The sequence below is a fragment of the Ursus arctos genome, unplaced genomic scaffold, assembly GCF_023065955.2.
Source record: "Ursus arctos isolate Adak ecotype North America unplaced genomic scaffold, UrsArc2.0 scaffold_34, whole genome shotgun sequence".
Classification (NCBI taxonomy): Eukaryota; Metazoa; Chordata; class Mammalia; order Carnivora; family Ursidae; genus Ursus; species Ursus arctos.
In genome coordinates, this window is record NW_026623030.1 from 22,397,417 (window position 1) to 22,422,698 (window position 25,282).

At 46.9% G+C, this 25,282-nt stretch overlaps 1 protein-coding gene across 2 annotated transcripts in view; it reads left to right on the forward strand.

Annotated features, from left to right (window-relative positions):
* The window catches only part of BRAP (BRCA1 associated protein), a 101,560-nt gene extending 97,074 nt beyond the window's left edge, over positions 1 to 4,486 (forward strand). For both annotated transcript variants that reach the window (XM_057306075.1, XM_026514891.4), the window contains one exon: positions 2,064 to 4,486. In XM_057306075.1, coding sequence (XP_057162058.1) covers positions 2,064 to 2,427 — 364 coding nt within the window. In that variant the 3' untranslated portion in view covers positions 2,428 to 4,486. The remainder of the gene's footprint in view (positions 1 to 2,063) is intronic.
* Positions 4,487 to 25,282: the final 20,796 nt, after the last annotated feature.

The following is a 25,282-nucleotide window of genomic DNA, read 5'->3' on the forward strand; positions in this document are numbered from 1 at the left end:
CCCATTTATTAAAAACTACAGCGTTTCGTGCCAGACGGACGCCGTGTGGAATGCAGCGCTCTCCCCTTGACGTCTGAGCTGATTGTACGCGCGAATATCTTTCATTTTTGCCTCTAGAAAGCAACTGCCTTATGCTCCGAGCTGCAGCTTCTCTGAGCCGCGTGGCTGAGAACTGGCAGCTAGGAGAGTGACTGGCTAAGCCGAGATGGCGTGTACCCTGGCCTTAGAGAGGAGTTAGCAGGCTCGTTGAGTGCGGGGCGAGAAGCTCAAGAACAGTGGCAAGCACGTGCTCCGCTACCGTTCTGTGGGGGGGTAGTTGCTGCTGATTGAAATGACCTTTCTAGCTTACGTGTACTCAGAAATAACTGATTCTTTACCTCTGGACAAATGGACAAAAAATGAATTTAAGGAGGATAGCTTTAAAAGTTATTTTTTATTTTTTTGTTGTTTTGTTTTGTTTAATAAACCTTTATTCTGGAAGAAATTCAGATTTACAGAGGCTACCAAGATAGTGCAAAGAGTTTCCATTTACCCTTCACTGGTTTTCCCCCTTGTCAAAAGTAGGAGTTAAGAGTTTTTGGTTTTTGTTTTTTTTGCGTTGTGGCAAAATCTATATAACGTAATTTGTCATTTTAACTGTATGTGTATAATTCAATGACATTAAGTGGCATTCACAACATCCTGCTACTGTCACCACTGTTTCAAAATTTTTTCATCACACACAACACTCTTCACCAAAGGTTTTTTGTTTTGTTTTGTTTTCTTTTAAATATTTTATTTGTAAGTAATCTCTGCACCCAACATGGGGCTCAGACTTACAACTTGAGATCAAGAGTTGCGTGCTCTACCGACTGAGCCAGCCAGGTGCCCAGAGGATTTTTTTTTTAACTTCTGTAAAAACAACACTACGACATTAAGAGAAATTAAAATATTCTCCTATACTTTCAGCTCCCTAACAAACTGTATGAAAGAATTAAAACTGGAAGGTCTTTTCCACCCTGTAGACCATGCTGTCTATCTAGAGGTTACCGTTATGAATGAATAGTACCAGGGGATATTTACTCTTCCACATCTTTTGCTGTACCTGTATTAACATCTCACAAACATAATCTTTTTTCTTAAAAAAAAAAAAAAAATTAGGCATTCTGTTTGGTAAAATACTCTGTTTTGGAGATTTTTTTTTTCATATTGCTACATCTAGATCTATCTTGATCTTCATAAAGACTGCACAGTATTCCATTGTCTGGCGATCCCATGATAATTTTAACCAGTTCCCTATTGATGGATGTTTAAATTGTCTCAGGTCTTAGACTACTGTAAACTCTATTGCAATGAGTATTTTTCTCCCGATTTCTTTCAGCATGGTCTGAAATATATTCTGTAGGATATAATCTGTAGGATAAATTTCTAATAGGTGTGACAGAGGGCATGTGAAATTTTGATTTTTATAGGTATTGCCAAGTTGACTTCCAAGGAGTTTGTAGCAGTTCACGCCCCAGTGCCAATGCGTGGAAGTTCCTCTTTCCCCACGTCTGAGCTCTTTGGCATTCTGATACATAAAAATGGTATCTCAAATGGTGTTTTAATTTCTAATTCTTTACTTATGAGTAAGATTGAGCATCAAGAATAGGGCACTCCCTGTTCTTGAAAACTCTCCTCCAGCGAACGCAGGGGGGTCAGAGCACTTGACTCTCCGAGAATGTCACTATTCCTCATAACTTCTTTATCGTAGGCTGTTATCTCTAAGCCACCTATTTAACCACAGACTGCAATACAGAGAAGCAGTAGGAGTTTTACCATGAATCACAGAATCGTTTCTGCAATTGAAAAATTTCTGATGCTTAGAAATATTGTCCCAAAGCCACGCTGTTAACGCGAGCAAAATCCTTGCTTTGTAAAGCTGTTGCAGTGGCAGCACACCAGTCTCCTTCCACCGCAGGAGGGAGGAGTCCAGTCCCTAAATGGATTCTGAGATCACAGCGCCTCTGTTCAATCCCAGAGCAGAAAGGGGACAGTGTCAGCAAATGAAAAACATGCTTTTGTCTTCCTTTGTTTTGCAAAAGGTGCACTCAGCTAAACACGAAAGTGGCCAAACTCACCACAGAGCTCAAAGAGGAGCAGGAAATGAACAAGTGTTTGCGAGCCAACCAAGTCCTCCTGCAGAACAAACTGAAGGAGGAGGAGAGGGTGTTGAAGGAGACCTGCGACCAGAAGGATCTGCAGATCACCGAGATCCAGGAGCAGCTGCGTGACGTCATGTTCTACCTGGAGGCTCAGCAGAAGATCAACCACCTGCCTGCTGAGACCCGGCAGGAAATCCAGGAGGGACAGATCAACATCGCCATGGCCTCGGCCTCCAGCCCCCCCTCTTCGGGGGGCAGTGGGAAGCTGCCCTCCAGGAAAGGCCGCAGCAAGAGGGGCAAGTGACCTCTGGGAAGTAGATGTCCCTGAGACTGTTTTCCCTGGCACGGCGAGGGTGTGCTGGGGCTTCAGCTACATGTGAGGGTGGACCTGGAATAAGTACAAGTGGGGACGGAGCCGCCGTTGTTTGGATCTTTTCTTTGCTGCGTGTGCTGTAGCAACCGTAGGGCCGGTGGCGAGGAGAGCTGATGGAAATGGGCCGGGTCTTAAAAGGTGGCTGCTGTTTTCCACCGTAATAGTTCACTAACCTCAGACATTCTCTAATGACCATTTTGCCTTCCTACTTGATAGAAGCCCCAGCTCTGCTGTGCATTCTTCCATCGTATTTATTGAGTCGGTGTATTTCACGTTCAGTTCTGGGGTCTATTCAAGACATCGAATTTTTTTTTTTTTTTTTTTTTTGTAACCTCAATGGTCACGTTACCTGAGGTCATAGCAGCTGCTTTAAAGAGAGGTTTGCACTGGCCACTGAGGATTTATGAAAATTTCCTAGTGTTAGTCTCCTATCATTGTCATCCCTCCCTGCATCTGGGAATTGAAGAATTGGTTGAAGGTCACATGAAAAGAGGCTGGGCCCGTAAACCTTCAGTCACTAGCATGTCACCAGCCGCCATCTCTTGCTCCGGGGCTAGCCAGGAAAAACAAACAACCCGCACAGGCTGAGCTGACCCAGTGTAGGGAAGATGGTGGCGCTTCTACTTTGTTTTCGATGACTCCACAGCACATTGTGAACCTCAAGTAAGGAGGAGGCCAAAGGGTTGCTCCAAGACCCAGCTCTCGGAGTGGATTTCCTAGCATCTAGCAAGAATCAGCAGGCAGATTTATCATCCGTGTGAAAACGCAGAGTGAGGCCTCTGACTAGCTGATTGTGTATTTTGCTGGGATCAGTATTTTCTGAATGTTTACAGAAGATCGGGCTGCATGTTCAGGTTGCGGCTAGAGGGAGCTTGGGCAGATTTTCAATGATGCTTTTAAGATACAACCAAAGGCTGTTTTTAAATCCGAAAATGAGAATTTTAACAGAGCCCTTTTAAAACAGTCATGCAATGCTTGTTGTGAGCCAACAGAGGGGCTGTGTACTTTCTCGAGAAACCTTAACGTCAAGTAATTCATAATACGCAGTAATTAAGCAAACTTAATGTAAGACCCGTGTTGGAATTTAAGCTTCCAAAGGAGGTAGCCGGATAGGTTAACAAGATGTGCCATTAAATGATGGGGTTTGTTTTCTGCTTTAGAATTAGCCAGAGTTTTCAAATGATCATATTTTAGAATTGTTTTTTAGCCTATGATTAGGCTTCATCCATCCCCTTTGGCCTAAACGTCTTACATGTTACTTGTTAGCACACAAACTGTATTGTTAATCACCATCCATTTTTGTGGGATATGCTGTAGCATTTCCCAAAAAACCTTACCTGTAACTTTGCAAAACGAATGTACTCAGATTCTCAATTTTTACTTAGGGCAGACCAACTCTACAAGTCCCCCTTGGACTTATATATACAGATATCTTAAAGCAAGAGCGGGAATGTAAAGCATAACCTAATTCTCTTTCCTATAGAGATTCTATTTTATTTAAAGTCTATTTTTACACTAGTTAGAATCCTGCTTTTTTGGCCAAGTACTTGTCTTGCATGTCTGACCTTGCAGAAGCTGGGGTGGATTGTAGCATACTAATTAGGAGAATTAGAAGTAGTTGACAAAGCTTGCTCGCTCCTCATTTTCCCATGATCACCTCCATCAAGCAGCCCTACCACCAGCTGGGAGAACAGAGCTCTTCAGTACAGGTGGGCTAAGTGTTCTGAAAGGCTGTGCCCTGAGGAATGAGCAAATAGGCAAATGTTTCCTAACTACTTGAAGGTTTAAAATTTTTTTTCCAGAAATAAAGAATCTTATCAAGGTACATTAAGAAAATGTTTTTGAAAAGGGTCAAAGAGTGATGTTTGAATTTGACAAAATTACATAAGATAGAGACTGTTCGTGTTTTCTTGAGGATAGAAATGAACCACTTAATATATCCGTACTACCTTGAACAATGAAATTGCATTAAAATAACCAAACTTTGAAATGATTTTGCCCTGTGTGAAATTTGTGTCTCTCTGATTGACATTTGCTTGGGAGCTTGTATCTATAACCTAAGAAAGTGTCCGTGACCTTGGATTTAAAAGACGCATTAAAAATCATCCCCTCAACAATAGAGTGAGCAGCTAGATTATTCATGTTTCCACCCCTTTGCTCCAACTTCCCAAACTAATAAAAAGTAGAATAAGGAAAATTATTGGAATTTGGAGGCTTGGGATAGGCTGAGACTCAGCACACAACTCTTTTTGCAAACGGAAAGCAATTTATACACCAGAGACTTTTTCCCAGGCCCTATCGCCAGCTGAGATTGTTTCTTCTTTGAAACTGTCCCAGATGTGACTGGTTAGGATACACTGGGAAAGACAAAGCCCTGAAGCAATTCCCAGCTCGATGCTTGCTCAGGGACGTTGTCCTCAGCAGAGGGCTAGGAAACGAAACAGCCAGCCAGGAGAGTGTAGAGAGCTTGGCAAATCACAAATGAACAACCTTCTGTCATCACTTGGAAACCCCTCTCCTAGTACAGTCGGGATACACAAGTTACAAATACTATCCTTAAAATTTGGCTGCTGTGCACTCTGCCACGTTGCTTGGGCTGGTGGCAGACGGGCTCACGTGATGAAGTCAATGGGCTTATCTAAAAAAGGAAAGTTGCTCTCACTTTTGAGGAAAGTGATTTCGTCTTCTCCAGGATAAAGCTGAATTAACTGCCGCAGTGAATTCTGCTGCGTTAATTTCTTTCTTGGCAGTGGAAGGGAAGTTTTTCTGGAGTCTCTCACGACCCAGCTCCTGCTCCTTCATGGTGCTGGGGGATGTCTACACTGCTCAAAGACCTGGCTCTCACCTTAAGCGAGTTTAGGAAGCCACCAAGAGCCACCAAGCCTCTGACAGGCTTCTGCTTCTGGCCAGCCCTTTTCACTCTTGTCTTGAAGTTTCTTGAAGTAGGAGTCCTAGAATATCTGCATGGTGTCTACACCAACAGATGTAGCTTTTTTTTTTTTAAGATCTGCGAGAGAGCATGCGTGCAGGCCGGGGGGAGGGGCAGGGAGTGAATCCTCAAGCAGACTCCCTGATGAGCAGATTCCCAGGACCTGAGTTCATGACCTGAGCCGAAACCGAGAGCCAGACACCACCTACTGAGCCACCCAGGCCCCCCAAGATGTAGCTTTTAAAGTTAAAAATTTTTAAGTGACGGGAAGGAGTAAAGTAGTAATAGGGAAAAAAGCCTTTCCCTTCAGGAACCGCCCCGCCCCTGGAGCCGAATCCTGTGCAACGTGAGGTTCATTCCCCACCCCACCCCCCAACATTGCACTGCCCTCAGCCTGGAGCAAACACATTTTTGCGTTGGTACATTAGGAGACCTCAGGGAAGTTATATAAAGCTGCTTTTATTTCTTATCCTCATTGAGGGGAGCTATGGGGAGAGCTTGTGGCCTCTTCATCCTGACTAATGTCATAATCAACTCCTTTATGACTTCATCTTTTAAAGGTAATGGTAACCATTTACCACTTCCTGGTGACCCTTTTTACCCTGCCTCCCTGGGCCTCGTGCCCTCCCCGAATGCTCAGGCACTTGACAATATTAGGTTCTGTTAGACATTCGTTTTGAAAGCTGCACTCCCAGAAGCCAAAGCTATCTCAGCATCATTTTAGCTAGTATATTTTCACGAACATGGAGCAGTCTCTACTGTAATTCTGGAAGCTTAGGCGAGCACGAAGGGCTCTGCAGTCGGTTCTTAATCTGGATTTTGCATTCTTACTGCACTGAAGAAGGCCAGGGAGAGATGACCAATCTGTTGTTTTACACAAGATGAGTGTAGTCTTTAGGGCCCAATGTCGAATTGCTTCAGGTCAGAAACTTCTCACTGGAATCATCTGGAAAATGTGGTTTTGGTACTTGGCACGGAGCTGCGCGGGTGCAGATAACGTTTATTACTCCGAGGCTAATTACCAAGTGCACTAAGTGAACTAAAGCCGCTTTGCTTTTTTTTCAGATCACGTTCTAAATCCCCTGACCCAAAACTCCTTTCAGATCCAGCCTCGAATAAGACTGATGGTGAAATTCTTCCCGAAAGATAAAAGGGGAACATAAATGCTGAATACGAGAAACACTACTGACCTGGCCTCTGTGGAGATGTCTTTCACCATCTCTTGTCTGGAAGGAGCAGTCGGTCCCAGACCAAATCTGCCTCTATGTCCATTTCCTTATTTAAACAGGAAGGGTGCGCCAAGACCCCTCCAGCCAAATCGATTTGTGATTGCAGATTCTCAATCCCTTGGGTATGGCCCAATGGGCCAAGAGTCCAGACTTTCCCTAGAGGGCTGGGCACAGTCAAGTGCCATTAAAAGAATGATGTGTCTCCACCACTTGAGAAACTAGACGGTTCACTTTCATCACTAACATAATGGTTAGCCCCAAAAGACTTTGGTGCTCACTGAAAAGAAGGAACACGAACTCATTTCGGGGGCAGAAGAGCAAGATCACAGAGAAGGACCGAGAAGTGAAGGAGAGTCCATGGAAAATTTTAGGAGGAACAAGAGAGCGGCTCTCCTGGAAACACTCCAGCGGAGAGCAAACAAACTGTGACTTATCACACACAGCCAGAGGGTCCTCCAGCAGCATTTTCCAGGAATTATCTTTTGTGAAAGACTTAGCCTTAAGTCGTGGCCATGCCCACTCACACAGTCTAACTGATGAGTTTGTGCTCACACGGAAACTATGAGCCCAAAACCGTTTGCAGAAGAGACAGCAGTAGAAAAGCCACGTCACAACCCCCTCCCGCCCCCACCTCCTGGCCCCACCTGTCCTTGCGGAAAAAAATTAAAATCCTCTTTTCAAAATGCATGCCTCCAGAAAACAGCTTCATTGCATTTGTTTCCATGCCGCGGAAAATCGACACTAACTGGCTTTGATCCCAAACAGGGCCAACTGCAGAACGCTGAGGTTCTGCACCCGGGAGCTCAGAGGCCTCCTCCATCCACCCTCCCCCCAAGCACATTCGTCTTCAATTATGTGGGAACATGCCTGGGCCGGGGGCTGCTGCCAGAACTCTCCTGGCCCCAATGGAGGAGGCCCCGTGCTGCGGCCCAGAATTTTGCCGAAAAGTCCATGCAGGATCTCTCAGTTGCTGCCAATCGTGCACTCTCCCTTTGGCGAGATTCCTAGCTCTGTTTGGCCAGAGTAACGCTAAAGCTCTCCCTTCTCACTTTCTTCCTCTATGCTCGGTTCTCCTCTCCCCGCGGCCCCCTTCCCCCTCACTCTTATAAATAAGAATGTTCTGCTGCTTTTCAGAACCAGAATAATCCCAAGAAAGACAGCCTACCCCTAGCCCCTCCTCTCTCCTCTCCCAGCCGGAGCCCTCCTCGGGAGAGGGCTTTTTGGTGAACTCTTAAAAACAGTTTTCACCTGCGGAGATAACATTCTTGTGAGAAGGGAGGTAATTGACGCTAAGAAGCCCGATTGAGTTACTGTTAGCCCGTGTGAACCCAAGTTGACTTGGAACCACCTAGAAGAACAAACCCAGGAGAGACCCGTTTTCCAGCACCAGTTACCCCCAAGGAGGCAATCCAGAGAGGCAGACCCAGAACCTCTGTTTTCTTTGTAGGACCCAAAGCCGAGGGAGAATTAGAAGCGCAGAATTCGAGACCTCTTCTCCACATGCTGAGCGTTCAGGGTGGGAGCAAGCTCTGCCCTGTTTGGACGGGTCTGATTCCAAGGGCTTGAAGCTCACGTTTGTTGAATTGCTGCCGACCGAACCACAGTTCTTACGCTGAGTACTTTCCACGCACTGTTCCGTTCAGTCCTCCACGCCAGCCGGTGAGTAGGTAGAACTACCCCGCGGTACAAACCGAGAAACCGAGGCCCAGCAGGGGACAACTCAGGACTGGCTGAGGTCGCATCGTGGATCCCTGGTAAGGGCTGAGGTCGCATCGTGGATCCCTGGTTAGGGCAGTGCTCAGTCTCAGCATTACCTGAGTCCAAAATCTGGGCTCCTGGCCACTCCGCTCAACTAGCCCCTCTACCCTTGGGACGTGGGGACAGAAAGGACACAGCTCCCAAGTCCCCATTTTGTGGTTGCTTTGGGAAAGGAGCAGAGTACTGACGAGGCCACTTTGGTGTGAGTAAAACGGTCCCATACACCCACCTTCTGCAAGCCTCCCCCGCTCCTCATGGAACTTTCTAACGTCTGTCTCCTCTCCCACTCCAGCGGGGCCTGAGCCAGAGCTGATAAAGAAGGAGGAAGAAAACCACGCCAGTGGTCCCCCCTCCACCCAAAAGCCGACTTTGGGGAATCACTTCATTCCGATTGCCTGTTGTGGCCCCTTCGCCCCAGGGAGGCTTGGGGCCCAGTCCACACCAACCACTTAAGCTGACATCTCGGTTCTTTTATACAGAGCTTCATGGAAGCCTGGGTGCTTCCCCAGCTGGAAAAGTTGCTTCCGGAACCAAAACTATCTAGACTCTAAGGAGTCCTTTCTTTGAGAGCATAGACTCAGTTACTGCCCCCAGAGGCGCACACAGGAATAAACAGACTAACTGGAAACTTGAGGTTCTGGAAGGATCAGCTTAGCTTGTGGCTTCAGTTTATTACAGAATAAGTGGAGAGAAAGTCTAGAACAAATTTTTTATAAACTCCCAGGGGCTGTTACAAAGTGGTGTTAACCTGGCAGGTATAGACTGGTCTGTGTGTGTCCGCGTGTAAAGGTCATCCAAAACCTTTTTCTTTTTCTTCTTCTTTTTTTAATATTATAACAAGTCAAATTTAATTTAGAATACAGATGCAATACCTATTATCCTACTTACAATTATATATTTTAAGTGCTATAAGATAATTGCAAGAGCACTGTATTTTGGGATATACACATATTTCTATGTTTTTTATTTTTGAGATATAATTAGCATATAACAGAATGCAGGTCTCAAGTGTTCAGTTGCATGAGTTTTGGCAGTTGTCCACGTCCGTGTAATCACCACCCAAATCAAGATGTAGAACATTTCCATCTCCCCCCAAAAATAGGATGTTTTATTTTTAAAGCAGGAAAATATAGAGAGGGAAAGTAAAAGTGGTCTTATCTCAACAGAGGAAACCATTAACACTTTGGGGTGTTTCTTCCAATGTTTTCTAGGCATATTGTTTCTATATGGTTTATTTGTTCTCTCAGTCATTACTTGAGGGCCTACTAAGTGCCAGACTCCATCAGGATTCTGGGTCTATAAGCGGATACTACAGTCCCAGTCCTTGCTCCTTTACAAACAAACGAAATTGTATGAAATTTCAGAAAACGATAAGTGCTAGGAAGGAATAGTGTCAGGGGCAGGAGGGAAGGGCTGCATTACGTAGGGTGGCTACAGATGCCTCCATGCTTGATTATGTGCAAAACAAGTCTTGCTTCGGACTTCCAGCCTCCAGAACTATAATAGAATCAACTTCTATTTGTTCTAAACCCCCCAGTTTGTGGTACTTTGTTACCCCGGGACACTGACATGCAGGTCTTTGCTTCCATTCCCTCCGACAGCTTGACAACTGCTCCCTTCCCCGGCCATTTCCTATTCCCGCACTCCACCTGACTAAGCGCGGTGTCCTCCTGAAGGCCCGCCTGGTGTCCGGGACGAGCCTGGCCTCCCCAGGCTGTGGTTTCTCTGTACACCAGCAGTCATGAGTCATTCCTGGTCATCTCCACCAGCCCTCTGAAGGCAAGGGGTTCTCAGGAATAAATCCCAGCCTCCCTCTTCCTTTCCCTCTCTCTCTAGGTGAGCTCACCAGGTCCTGTGGCTTGAAAGACCATCTCGACGCCACGAAGTCCCATCCCCAGGTTGCGGACTGTGGTCTGGACCCTGCTCCGAGCTCCAGATTCACAGAAGCGTCTGCTTGCTCAACGTCTCTGTCGGGATGCCGCACACACAGGTACCTTAACGCGCTTGAAAGGAACGCTTCCGTTCTCCCCCACAAACCTGGCTCTACCTGCAGCTCGGGTCTTTTGTCTCAGAATAAGACTCATCCTCTTCCAGCGAGGAACTCAAGCCAGAAGCTGGGCATCACCCTTGACTCTGCCTTCTTTCCCCTCCCCAGCCATTGGCAGGCCTCCCAGATCTTTGCAGAACCCACTCTGTCCAAGCCACTGTCTTCACTCCTCTGGACAGTTGCAGTGGCTTCCTTGCTGGTTCTTTCCACCATTACTCCCGCCCCTTTCCAAATCATTCTCGATACCCTCACTTATGACAGTTAGAAAGCCCATCCTTGATTTTCCCAGATCTTAGAGTAAAATCCAAAGCCTTGCCTCGGCCTACAAGATCTTGCGTGACCTGGCCCTGACCTACCTTTCCAGTCTCATCTCGCAGCTCTCTCCCTCCCTCTCACTACCTCCCAGCTCCCTTGACACTTATACAGTGTGTTCGTCTGCTAACACAGCCGTAACAAAGTGCCACAAACCGAATGGCTTAAACAACAGAAATGCGTTGTCTTGCGGTCTGGAGGCGAAAAGCCAAAGATCAAGGTCACTACAGGGGTGGGTCCGTCTGAGGCCGTGCGGGAAGGATGTGCTCAAGGGCTCTCCATGCAAACGGAGATCTGCAAGTCTGCCTCCAAGCCTGGACAGGCAGTGCGGTGCCGAGGTCTGTGCCCGGGGCCTGGGTTCAAACCGCAGCTCTGCTACGGCCTGGCTGAGTGGTCTAGGGAAAGTTATGTGACATCTCTGAGCAGTGATTTCATCTCCGGAATGGAGAGAGTAGTAATATCTGCCCCTCAGAAGATTTGTGGGAGGATTAAAGGAACTGGTGCTTAGCTCAGCTCAGTGGACACAAATTGTGGTCTCTGTGTTAGCGTTTTCGCCACCCCCAGTCTCCCCCAACCTGTGTTCGTGGCCCCTGTGCTTACACATTTTGAAGGTGGGGACCGTTTTCCTTCATCCGCTCAAGGCCTGGCCCAGAGAAGCCCCTCAACACTGGCGTGTTGGAAGGGATGAGGAAGGAGGGAATGGACAAAGGCCTGGGCAGAGTAAAACCAAGCATGCTCCACGTGGTAGGAGGCAGGCAAGGGGCAACCTCATCCGTACGATGCCAGCACCCAGCAGCTCCCCTGGCATGGCCGGGGCTTTAATAAACACTTGCCGAGTGAATGGGACAGGCAACAGGAAGAATGTACAAAATGTCTGAGGGGCTCAGGAGAGGGCAGGGTGATTGTGACTGAGCGTGCCAGGAATGGCTTTAGGGACAAGGTGGCAATCGAGATGGACCTTGGAAGGACAGAGTGGGCTGGCCTGCCCTGTGGCCTCTGTCTTTGCAGCACTAAAGCGAGTCTGGAGAAAACAGCCTTGAGCAAATTCTGCCAGTTAGAGGAATGTATCTGTGAGATGCTTTGAGGTACGAGTAACAGAACCCCAGCCGAAGAGGCATGGCTCACACGATGAGGTGGGTCCGGGTCTGGGCAGGTGAAATGAGCGGCTCAGCAGCCTCACCAAAGACCTGGTCCAGAAGCCCTCCAAGAGACTTTCCCTCACTTTCCATGAGGCCAACCGTGGTTCATCTCCCAAGACTGGGGATAGACCTCACCACCCCAGAAACTCAAAGAGGGTGACTATCTGGACAATTGCGCTGCTCTCTTAGCAAACAGATGAAATCATGATTGGTTGGAGCCAATCATAGGATGGGTATGGACAGGGATGGTCATGTGATGAGATTATGGCCAATGAGATGGAGAGGGAAGTCTGCTGGGGGTTTCTGGAAATGATTTTACCCCCTGAAATAAAAAAGGTGAAAGTGAGGCAGTTCCTTTTGTTCATGGCTCCTATCTTCCTTCTTTCCTTCCTTCTCAGAATGCCACTGTGTGAGGCTATGATGCTTGGTGTCACAGCAGCCATTCTGTGACCCAGAGGGACAATGTTACAGACATGCTAAGGATGGCAGAGCAGAAAGTGAGAAAGAACCGGGTTCTTGATGACGTAGTTGAATCACTGAACCAACACTGGAATTGTTTGCCTGCAGACAGCTAATTCATGCAATAAAGAAACCTTTATCACTTCAGTCCCATCAGTAGGGTATTGTATTACTTACAGACTAAAGCATTCCTAATTGATAGAGTCCCTAACTCTGTCTAACTTACTTCCCTCTCTACGTTTCACATTCCTTCTTTGCTGGCAATAAATTTGGAGCTGCCAGCCATCTTTTCTGCCATGTGGGAAGAGATCACTTGAGAATAAGATCAATACAGCAAAAAGGAGAGGGGAGAAGTGGAGAGGGACTGGATCCAGCTATGCCAGAAATGAGCCCTATCCCTGGACTTTGCAGTTACATAAGCCAATAAATTCCATCCTCCCTCTCCCCCACCTTTTTTCCCCCCCTTAATCCAGGTTCTTTTGATTTTCTGTCAATGAAAGAGTCTTGACTAATATACTGTGCCCCAAAGTGCCATTTCGGGGTCTTCCCCCACGTCACAGACCATCACAAAGTATTTGTCAAGGAAATGAATTCACTACTTTACCTTCTCTTTCCTGCATCCCAGACTCGGAGAAGCTACCCAGCCCCCTGCAGTCGTGGTGCTGGGTGTCTGCAGTGCACAGCGTGTTCAGCCACAAAGTCTTACAAAGTGAAGGCCTGTGTTAGTCAAGATCCTTCAGGCACAAGTCAGGAATCCAACCCCGACTGATAGAAGCAGATAAGAGGAATTGCTTAGCTCTCGTTAAGGGAAGCTCGGGGGTGCGGCTGGCCTTGGGGACTGTGGTCCCACACTTGGCCAGCTCCCTAACCACCGAGAGCTCGGTTTTCCTTCCGACTGACCTCACTTTCCCGTCCACACGCAGGCTTCCTCCAGGTGGAGACGGATGAGGGGGGCAGGACCCCACACGGCACCGGGTACTGCTCACACTGGCTCACCAGCACCTTCTCTCTCCAGCCTCCCTGCAGAGTCCCATAACTTCATTTACTTTAGCCCCATCTGGGCCACATGCCCTGCCTGGGGTAACCTCTCTGACTCTGACTGACCATACCCTAGGCCATGTGCCCTGTGGCCTTGAGGGCAATGGGACCATGACCACCTTGTGTGGGGAAGAGAAAGCTCCCCAAAGAAAGGAAGGGAGCTATTATGCAAATGAGGGGGGTCGGGAAGGCAGGGCCTGGTGGATGGAACTACTGACATCTTTCATAAAGCCATCCCACTACAAACTGGGACTTAAAAAAATCTTAATGGATTTCACGAACTGCTTTGGACTCACTAAATACTTCTTCTGCACCTGTTAAGTGCCAGGAGCTGTGTTAGGAGCTGGGGCAATAAAGGTGACCGAGCAAAAGTCCCTACTCCTACAGATGTCCCAATCAAGTAAGTGACCAGTTATGTAAACCGATACCGTGGTTCGTGGTTCGCTGTCGTAAACTGTTGTGCTCTGGGAACGCCAGAAAGGGTGCACTTCATTCTCCCCCGTTGTGGGGATTAAGGAAAGCTACAAAAGAGAAGTGCCATTTGAGCTAAGCCTTGAAATTCAAGTATGGAGATTGGCAGGTGGAAAGGGGTGGGCCAGTCCTTCAGCAGAGGAAACAGCAGGAGCCAGGAACGGAGGGGAGGAAATGCCTGGTGGAGCCCAAGAGCTTCAGGGGAGCCCCAGCTGGCTAAAGCGGGGGTGTCGTGTGTTCGGGTACAGGGGTGGCCAAAGATGGCCACATCCTCATCCCCCACACCCATGAGTACTACCTGATATAGCAAAACCGACTCTGCAGATGGGATTAAGTTAATGATCTTAAGATGGGGAGGTTGTCCTGAATTATCCAGGTGAGACCTAAATGCAGTCACAAAGGTCCTTATCAGAGGGAGGCAGGAGACCAGAGCAGTAGGAGATCGTGTGACAACAAAAGCAGAGGAAGAAAAGGCAAAAAAGCCAGGGAATGTGAACGTCATGCAGAAGAAAAGATAAGGAACACGTTCTCCCCTAGAGCCTCCAGAAGGAATGAGGCACGTTAGCACCTTGGAGTTAGCCCCACGAGACTCACTGTGGACTTCCAACCTCCATAACCGTGTGATGATAAATTGGTGCGCTTTTAATCCACCAAATTTGTGGCCATTTGTTACAGAAGCGATAGGACACTAATACAGGCAGGGTGGTCGATGGCAAGAGAATAGGATCAGGTTACGAGGACCTTGTCTATCACTCCGAGAAATTTGTCCTGGCCAGTCCGCGTGTTCTAACACCCTGGCCACAGTAATAGGTGAATAAAAGAACATGTGACCCAGTTCTGCCCAGTGAGCACTGGCCCTACGAATTTTGCGGTAATGCTGTCTTCGGGGATTGCCAAACTGGCCAGAATGGAAACTTGGAGCTGTAGGGGGCCATCTTTGCTACCACTAAGGAGGACTTGCCTGGGGATGTAGTGCCCAGAATGTATTAGACTTGGGGACCCAGTCCCCCTCCTTGCCTGGAGGATAGCTGAGCTAAGAGATGGAGAAGGACGGGGTCCCCAAGTCTAATACATTCTTCAGCCAATTTGTATAATAAGCCTTTTGTGCCACTTGAAATGGAGACTCATGGGGAGGAGTGGGGATGATTTTTTTTTTCTCTTTAAGTAGTCTACACACCCAACATGGGGCTTGAACTCAGGACCCTGAGATCAAGAGTCACACACTCTTCGGACTGAGCCAGCCAGGCTCTGAAAAACCCCTGAGTGGGTTTTTATTGGACAGGGATGACACCTGTTCTCCTCAAGCTCACTCACAATCTCACATTGGCCGCCATCAGTTCCTCCCTGGCAGGAGACTTTGGTTCTTGCTACTGGGCGTCTCCATAAACTGCCTGAGTGTCCTCATGACAGGGCAGCTGGCTTCTGCCAGAGTGAGCTCTCTCAGGAAGAGAAAGCAAGGGTGCCCGCCCAAGGTGAAAGCCGAAGGCTTTTTGGTAACCTAATCTTGGAGGTGACAGAGCATCGTTTCGGCCATATTCAGTATGTTGAAGCGAGTCACGAAGTCCAACCCAGTCACAAGGGGGCTAGAGTTACGCTTCCCTTTTTTTTTTTTTAATTTTAAGTAAACTCCACGCCACACATGGGACTTGAACTCACGACCCAGAGATCAAGAGCGGCATGCTGTACCCACTGAGCCAGCCAGGCACCCCCAGCTTCAACTTCTCAAAGGGAGGCATATCAGAGGATGTGTGGGGCGTCGTTTTTAAACCACCATACCGCCAAACCTCCCCCCATCTCTCATTCATGAGATTTGGGTCACATGGTTGTACCTGAACCAGTCACTGGTAAGGGGAATGGATTCTCCTAAGATTAGTCGCTGCTGGGGGCTGGGCTCAGTTTCCTCGGGGCTCAGGGCTGCTTGGGGGAAGGGTTTGGTATTGGGGGAGAAAGGAAAGAGTGGGTGTCAGTGTGGACACAGCAGTGAGTGTCCCACAGGCAGTACACTGGGGTAACTGGGAAGGCGGGGAGAGGTTTCAATGGGAGAGGAGCTAAATTTGATACTTAATTTAGTCCCAGATTCTTGAGTGGTATATATTTACCAGAAGAAGAAGGAGAATAAGATGAATGGCGTTTCCTTTCTGACTTGGAACCCTGTTTTGTCCCCTCTGCCCTAGAAATTTTGTAATTTGTGTTCTCTACAGAGACACAATAATCCTTTTTATCACTGGAGTCTTTGCAAAAATGCTAACTATTTCATAATGAAAGTCAAGGTTGTGCTAATTAAAGGATCTAACATGAAGCCCAAACAGTTTTTTCTGATTGAAGTGAAATTCACATAACAGAAAATTAACCATTTTAAAGTGAACCTTCAGTGGCATTTAGTGCATTCACAGTGCAGTGCACACACCGCCTCTGTCGAGTTCCAGAACGTTCACACGCTCTTCCAGCCCCAAAGCAACCCCGGGCCTATTAGCAGTCACTCCCCATTCTCCCCTTCCCCCAGCCCCTGGCAAGCGCCAGTCTGCTTTCTCTCTCTATGGATTTGCCTGTTCTGGGCGTTTCATATACATGGAATCATCTAATACGTGGCCTTTAGCATCTGGTTTCTTTCACTTCACGTCGCATCATGTTTTCGAGGCTCATTCATGATGGTATGGATCAGAACCTTAGTCCTTTTTATGACTGAATGATATTCCATCGTATGGATATACATTTTGTTCATCCCTCAGCCAGTTACGGACATTTGGGGTGTTTCCCCCTTTTGGCTACTGCAGGGAGTGCTGTTATGAACGTGTACGTACATATATTATTTTGAGTTCCTGTTTTCAATTTTTTGGGGGGTGTACCCCTAGAAATAAAGTTGCTGGGTCATATGGTACTTCTGTGTTTAACTCCTGATGAACCAGCAAACTGTTTTCTTTCCCCCTTTTTTTTTTTTTAAGATTTTATTTATTTACTTGGAGAGAGAAAGAGAGCACGCACAAGCAGGGGGAGCAGCAGGCAGAGGGAGAAGCAGACTCCCTGCTGAGCAGGGAGCCCGATGTGGGGCTTGATTTCAGAACCCTGTGATCATGACTTGAGCCAAAGGCAGACGCTTAACGACTGAGCCACCCAGGCGCCCCTCCAGGAGTGGATTAAAAACAAATTATTAGTAATCTCTATACCCAACATGCGGCTTGAACTCATGACCCTGAGATCGAGGGTCACATGCTCTTCTGACAGAGCCAGGCAGAAGCCCCCAGGAGTGGATTTAAAAAACAACATATAGGGGCACCTGGTGGCTCAGTCAGCCAAGTGTCTGACTCTTGGTTTCGGCTGGCGTTATGATCTCAGGTCTTGAGATCAAGCCCCACGTAGGGCTCCATGCCCAGTGTGGGGTCTGCTTGAGATTCTCTCTCCCTCTCCTTCTCCCTCTGCCAGTCCATCTGCCAAACCGACCCCCCCACCGTTGGTTAAGCAACTGACTCATGATTTCAGCTCAAGCCTTGATGTCAGGGTCGTGGGTTCAAGCCCCACACTGGGCTCCGTGCTGGGTGTGGAGCCTACTTAAAAACAAAAAACAAACATAAACAAAAAACAAAAACAAAAACAAGCGTCTGTTAAGTGTCAGGCAGTGTTCTAGGCTTTATAACTGTAAGCAATAAAATTCCTGCATTTGTTGGACTTACTTCTAGGGGGAGGAAACAGGTGATAAAGAAACGACCAAATATGTATCTAGTAGTGATAAGTGGTATGAAGAAAAATCAAGCAGATTATGGGCGTACAGAGTGATGAGGTAGGGTGCTGTTGTACACAACAGGGTGCTTAAGGAAGCCTACTCAGCTCAGAAGGCTCCAAAATGAGCCCAAGGATCCAAACAAGATGAAGGACTGAGCCGTGTGTATACCTGGGGAAAGGGCATCCCAGGCAGAGGGAGCAAGTGCAAAGGCCCTGAGGTGGGGGTGTGCTTGGCATGCTGGAAAACTAGGAAGGAGGCCAGTATGTGGGGGCCAGGATGAAGAAGTGGAAGAGTGGAAGGAGTAGAAGACTGAAGAGGTAGTGAAGGTCCAGGTGGTTAAGATCTTGTAAGTCAAGGAAAACATGTGGTGCCTATTATTAAGATGTGAGAGCGCTAGGAGTATTTTTTAGCAGGGGACCCACAGACTATGACTTGTATGTTTTTAAACTACATGTTGTTTGGAAAATAGACCCAGCGGGGTAGGAGTATAAGCATGGAGACACATGAGGAGTGTTGGGCAGGCATGGGAGAGAGAATGTGGCCGGGATGGTGACGTGTGAGTCCCCGTGTGATTAGGAGCAAGGTTAGGAAAGCGAGCCGGGACCCTGAGAGAGTTCAGGCCAGAGAGCCAGGCGGCAGGAGTGTCTCCGGAGGGAGGAAGTGAGGAAGTCTGCTACCAAGGCCAGAAAGTGGTCTTCTCCAGTGGGACAGCCATGGCATCCATTGAGGAACATGTTTCTTTGAAGGGGTGGGGCTCAGGAGAGGAGGGGAGTGGAGGAAGGGGAGGCGGGGCAGGCAACTCTCTGCTCAGCGGAGGGCAGTGCTGGAAGGCGGTGAGCATCAGTAGAGGATGACTTATGTAAAGGTGAGAGGCTATTGTCAAGTTTACTCTAAAAAAAACCCCAAAATAAATTTAAAACATTAAAAATTAAATTAAAAAAAAAAGAAAAGAAAGAAATATTTTGGGGCCCCTGGCTGGCTCAGTTGCTGTAGCATGCAACTCTTGATCTCCAGGTGGTGAGTTCAAGCCCCATGCTGGTGTAGAGTTTATTTTTTAAAAAATAAAAAATGATGAAAATTTTAAAGAGATGAGAGGTCTTATAGCATGTTGGTTTGCTGAAGAGAATGAGCCAGAAGAGAGTAGAGCACTAGGGATGTCCCTCAGTAGGAGAGAGACGATAAGATCTAGATGGAACGGCGGACCCTTCTACAAGCGCACATGTTTCTGTGGATGAGTCTGCTACTGCTACTGAACTTTGAATTTGAACCCCTTAGGGTTTATCTAATAATCTAAGAACATCTCCCTTGTTCTCTTAGCTCCAAAACCATCTGGCAATAGTTTGTTATTTTTTACTACTTTTTTATTACAGTAAAATATGCATAAAATTTATCATTTTAACCATTTTTTTTAAAAGATGTATTTATTTGAGAGCTCACGAGCAGAGGGGAGGGGCAGAGGGAGAGAGAACCTCAAGCAGATTCCCCGCTGAGCGTGGAGCTCGGCATGGGGCTCGATCCTACGACCCTGAGATCATGACCTGAGCCAAAATCAAGAGTCAGGTGCCTAACCGACTGAACCACCCAGGTGCCCCCATTTTAACCCTTCTTAAGCGTGCAGGTCATTGGCCTGAATTACAGGCACAGTGTTCTGCAACCATCACGACTATTTCTAACGCTTTTTCATCAGCTCAATAAATCTCAACTCTTGTTATTGAGTGAATTCCCAGTACACGATGGTGGTGTTGGTTGGTGCTCTCGCTGCAGTGGAAAAGGCAGGTTATGATAACTGTGTGTTTCTGGTCACTCTGCTCCGATATTAGTGAGAAGTCCATAAAGAAGGTAGAGGTGGGAGTGGGGAAGGCCCGGCGGAAGCGCCCTGGGATGTCAGTATTCCAAAGAAGAATTGACGATGTGTGACTGTCCTTGCACGATCTTCCGTGCAGTGCACAGAGGCTGTTCCCTGAGCCATAGCAACTCATGAACACCGGGCTTTGCTAGGAGTTGAGAAGTTATGAATCCACCTTCTCAGTTCCCGGCTACGCAGGCTTTCCCAAGAGGCCAAGTTGGCTCCAGCCCAGCCTCGTCATTGTAGGTGGGCCTCTCATTTCTGCCACTTCTGTCTCTCTGCAGAAAGTAGCACAAAACACTCAGCGCTCCAAATGCCAGGACCCCTACGGCCTCTTTAGGTGGGAGGTGAAAAAGGCCAGAAGGGAAGGGCCTGAGGGAGACACAGAGGCACAGACCCCCACACATACCCATCACGACTCCCTTCCCCACAGCCTCTTGCCTTTCTTTCCCTCTGGGCCAATACAGAAGGGTAAGCTCAGCCTACTCTTATTTGTCATGTAGAAGGGCATGGAGATGAGTGGGAACGGGTCCATTACTTGGTTACTAGGGGTCAGTCTACAGAAAACACCTTCCAGAGCTTGGCATGAAAGAGCCTACGTTTAAACGTAGCCCCTCCATTCAATTGAAACTTATTCAGCCTTAGAAGGGAAGGAGATTCTGCAATAAAGCTACGACACGGATGAACCTTGAAGACATTACGGTGAGTGAAGGTAGCCAGACACAGAAGGACAAATATTGTATGATTCCACTTCTGTGAGGTACTTCAAGTAGTCAAATTCATAGAGACAGAAAGTAGAAGGATGCTTACTAGGGGCTGGGGGGTGGAAGGGGGAAGGAGGAAATGGGTAATTAGTGTTTAATAGGGACTGAGTTTCATTTTGGAAGATGAGAAAGTTCTGGAGGTGGATGGTGGTGTTGGCTGCCCAACAATGTGAATGTACTTGACAGCACTAAACTGCACACTTAAAAATGGTTACGATGGTAAATTTTATGTCGTGTGTATTTTGCCACAAGGAAAAGAAAGAGCCCAAGTGGCAGAAAGTAGATTAGTGGTTGCCAGGGGCTGAGGAAGGGGGAATGGGGATTGATTGCCAATGGTTATGGGATTTCCTTTTGGGATGATGGAATGTTCTAAAATTATACTGCGGTGACAGTTGCACAATTCTGCAAATATACTAAAAACCACTGAATTGCACACATTTGAAATGGGTGAATTACAGAGAATGGGAATTAGATCTCAACAAAGCTGTTAAAAGAATAGTCCAAGTTGGACATCTTGGGAAAAGTACTAAATTAACAGATTCTTTTCCTTCATTTGCTTTCATTCTCCCTCTCCTTCCTTCTTTCTTGGTCTTCATTTGTTTGGACATTTTCAAGCACCTACTGTATGCCTTTCCCCTTTTTCCATCTAGCATCGTTGAGCATTCTGCTGACCTTTAATGCCCTTTTCCCCTGCGGGAAAGGAAAGGCTATTAAAGTCAGGCTGGAATAAATGGTGTATTTGTAAAGTGGTACAATAATATTGCCCAATAAAAATGAGATCAAAGGGTTTAACCAGTTCTATGAGGCAGAAGAGTTGAAAATCATAGTCTCGCAGACCATACCAAAAATCTGGATGAAAGCTGAAAGTTCCAGCCCGGAGCCTAACCATCTTATCTCTACAAGCAGGGGTGGGGCCATTCAGCATGCGGCCTGTTCTTTAGTTTTCCTGTAATATAACCTCTGAAAGTTCCCTTCCCGGTGTCTGGCTGGCTTAGTCAGTGGAGTGTGTTGACTCTTGATCTCCAGGTTGTGGGTTCGAGTCCCACGTTGCATGTAGAGAGTGCTTAAAAAAAATCTTAAAAAAAAAAGTTCTCTTGCAAGTTGAGAACATCTAGGGCAGCCCTCATGGTCCATGAAGGACAATGAGGATGTCTTTCCCAAGGTCATATGATTACACTCAGGGTCCTCCAGAGAAACATTACCAATAGGAGATAGATAGATAGATAGATAGATAGATAGATAGATAGATAGAGATATAAATTATAAATTTCTGCATAAATAGATCTATTATAAGGAATTGGCTCGTGTACTTACAGGGGCTCAGAAGTCCCACAGTCTGCCACCTGCAAGCTGGAGACCCAGGAAAGCTGATGTGGTAGTCCAATTCCAAGTCCAAATGCCTGAGAACAAGGGGCGTTGATGGTGTTAGATCCCAGTCTGGGGGCAGAAGACTGATGACCCAACTCAAGCAGTCAGGCAGAGGACTCTCCCTTCTTCTGCATTTTTGTTCTAGTCAGGTCCTCAATGAATTGGATGGTACCCACACACATTGGGGAAGGCAATCTGCTTTACTCAATCTACCAACATAAGTGATAATCTTTTCTGGAAGGCCCCTCAGAGACACGCCCGGAAATAATGTTTCACCAGATCTATCTGGGCATCCCATGGCCCAGTCAAGTTGACCTATAACATTCACCACCACAGTCAGTTTTGCAGAAAATACATGTGGTGCTCTTTTCATCAGGATGCTTCTAGCAGTCCTGAGCGAGATGACCAAGAATCTGGAGGTTTGAAAGTCATCAGATTGTTAAAGGTAGGCTTCTAAGCTTTCTTTGGAATACTGGGAGTCCTCTTGTTGAAGAAAAACAAAAGTTTAAATAGATTTTTCTAATTACCCCATCCCTGATTGTGATAGATTCCAAAAAGGGGCCACAAAATCTTTCCTCCCTGCATGCCTATCCTTTGCAAAGTAATTTTGCAGCTTGTTGCATCAAGAGATGGAGTCTATGTCCCCACCCCTCAAATCCGGGGTTGGCTTTGACTGTGACAGTAGAAAATGTGACACAAGAAGAGACATGAAAAGTGCCCGTGTGTTAGGGCTTGCCTTTTCTTGCTGCTCTCTGGGCCGTTGGGACAACCGCCATGTGAATAAACCCAGGGCAGCCTGCAGGATCATTAGAGATATGCGGCCAAGTTGTATTGATCAACCCCAGCTGATCCAGAGCCAACTGCCAGACATGTCAGTGAGGCCATTCTAGACCATCCACCTCCAATCAAGCCAGCCCAGAAGAGTTGTTCAGCCAACCTATAGCATTTTAAGGAAAAAAAAAAGTTTTGATGTTTTAAGCCACTACGTTGGCGGTGGCGGGCGGGGGGGGGGGGAGTTTGTTACACAGCAAATGCTAATCGATACACAAATATTTAGGATGTTCTTTAAAAAAAACTTAACAGCTTTAAAAAATGACGTGTTGAGATGATTATTAGAAATTGCAGTAACAGGGGAACCTGGATAACTCAATCGGTTAGGCGGCCGGCTCTTGGTTTTGGCTCAGGTCATGATCTCAGGGTCATGGGATCACGCCATGGGTCAGGCTCCACACTCAGTGGGGAGTCTGCTGGGGTTTCTCTCCCTCCGCAAACCCTCAACTCACGGGCACATGTACATACCTGCTCTTTCTCAAATAAATAAATAAATGGTTAAAAAAAAAAAAAGGAGAGGAATTGCAGTAACAGGATTCCTGAGTCATTTTCAGGATACCAGAAGCCTATCCTTTGCTTATTTGACGGATGAACACTTGTCCGGCGTGGACACGCTGAGGACAGAAATGAGCTGCACGTGCGATGGAAGAGAACAGGAGTCCCGATCACTGGAGGGTGAATCCAGCTCTCATAGGGCGTCAGCAGTCACCTCTGCGAGCCTGCCGAAGTCTGGGGATTAAGCGTAGTTCCCCAGGAGGCCCCTTGTGGTTTCCTGGCTTCGGCAGCTCTGATGAACTAGCCTGGCGCTTTCCCGAATGCCAGTATCACAGGCTATCAACTGGAAGAGAAGTAAGCTTTATCCAGAAGTGAATGTGAACTCTGCCCAAATCACGCGCGATGGAAACACATGGGGAAAGCAGGCTAGTTATCAACTGTCCCTCTCACTGCCTGGAAGTGCTTGGGTCATTAGGGGGTGGCCTTGGATGTTGGCCCCACCATTCTGGCCTGTGGCTTGTAGTCATTAGCAGGTCTAAATAGGAAGCATATGCCATTTCAGGCCCAAGTAAGCAAACGTGTATAAACTGAGAACTAGTCTGTCCAATCAAGTGAGCTCAGGTTTGTTGAGAGCCTACAACAGACCGACTCTGGAGGTGGCGGGGGGACAGATCTACCTGCTGCCCTGGCTTCTCTGTTTGGCTGATCTAGCATTTCAGCACAAAACAATACAAAGGAGGCAGAAAGGGAAGGTGTGTGTGCGTGTGTGTGTGTGTGTGTGTGTGTGTGTGTGTGTGAGAAAAGCTCCTGAAACTGGCCTCTTCTCTTTCTATAGGGTCAGGATTTACTGCCTAGAGTTTGCAAAGGACTGTTTGTGGTGGAATAAAACAAAATTACAGTGGTAGGGACAGTAATTGATCCTACTTTGGGAAACAGGGAAGGGAAGTAGGTGAGGGAGTCAGTGGCGAGTGACCTTGGGTGGCTCAGGCCACTTCTCCAGTGTCTCCGTCTCTACGATGGTGTGAGCACCAAAGGAAATCCTACACAGAAACCATGAAGCATTATATAAACAGTAGTTACTCTTACCGATGCCCTAACATTCTATTTTTTTAAATAAAAGGTAATATGTGCACATGGTAAAATAAATTTTCTTTTTTTAAAAAAAGATTTTTTAAAATTTATTTGTCAGAGAGAGAGGGAGAGAGAGACAGAGAGCGAGCACAAGCAGGGGGAGCAGCAGGCAGAGGGAGAAGCAGGCTCCCCGCTGAGCAAGGAGCCCGAAGCAGAGCTTGATCCCAGAACCCTGGGATCTTGACCTGAGTCGAAGGCAGTCGCTTCACCTACTGAGCCACCTAGGCGTCCCGATAAAATAAATTTTCAAAAATAAAATTTCAAATAGTACAAAAGTACATAGTAAAAATGTTTTCCTCCTCCCCAGCCCCCGAGTATCAGGTTTGTTTTTTCTTTTTTGTGCTCCATCTCATCTAGATAGATATATATATGCTTTACTGAAATATAATTGGCAGATAAAAATGTATATATTTAAAGTATACAACATGATGATTTGATCTATGTAGACATTATGAAGTGGTCCCGACAATCCAGTGGATTTATTTCTGTCGCCTCCCATGGTTATCTTTTTTTTCCTTTTTTTAAACAGTGGGTTTTAAAGATCCTCTCCGATCAGTGTGAATGAAGGTCTACCTCTTTCCCACTGAAGAGCTGAGAATATCCCGTTGCATTTGGGATGCCCCACAAGGTATTTAACCGCTCCCTGCTGGTGGGGCTTCTATTCTCCATTCCAAACAACATGGCAGTGATTACCCTTGTGCATTCGGCTTCTCACCTTGGCTGGGCCAAAGGAAAGGTGCAGTTTCAGTTTTGATGGGCTCAGCCTGCTGTAGATAGTGACTTTTACATCTGTCACCTCTTTCTCCAGTCGGGCAGCAGGCCGTCGTGGGTGGTGCCAGGTCACTAGAACCTTGCATTTGATGAAACCAAGAAGAGAAGTTTGCTTTTCCCAGAGCCCACTTAGGCTTTCACTGTTTTACATCACAAAGTGGTTTAGAGACCAGATGTTGGAGACAGACTGCCTGGGTTCAAATCCTAGCTCTAACACTTGTTTAATTTAATTTAATTTAATTTAATTTAATTTAATTTAATATTTTTAAAGATTTTATTTAGGGACGCCTGGGTGGCTCAGTCGGTGAAGCGGCTGCCTTCGATTCAGGTCTTGATCCCGGGGTTCTGGGATCAAGTTCTGCTTCGGGCTCCTTCCTCAGCAGGGAGCCTGCTTCTCCCTCTGCCTGCCACTCTCCCTGCTTGTGCTTTCTCTCTGTCTCTCTCTCCCTCTCTCTCTGACAAATAAATAAATAAAATCTT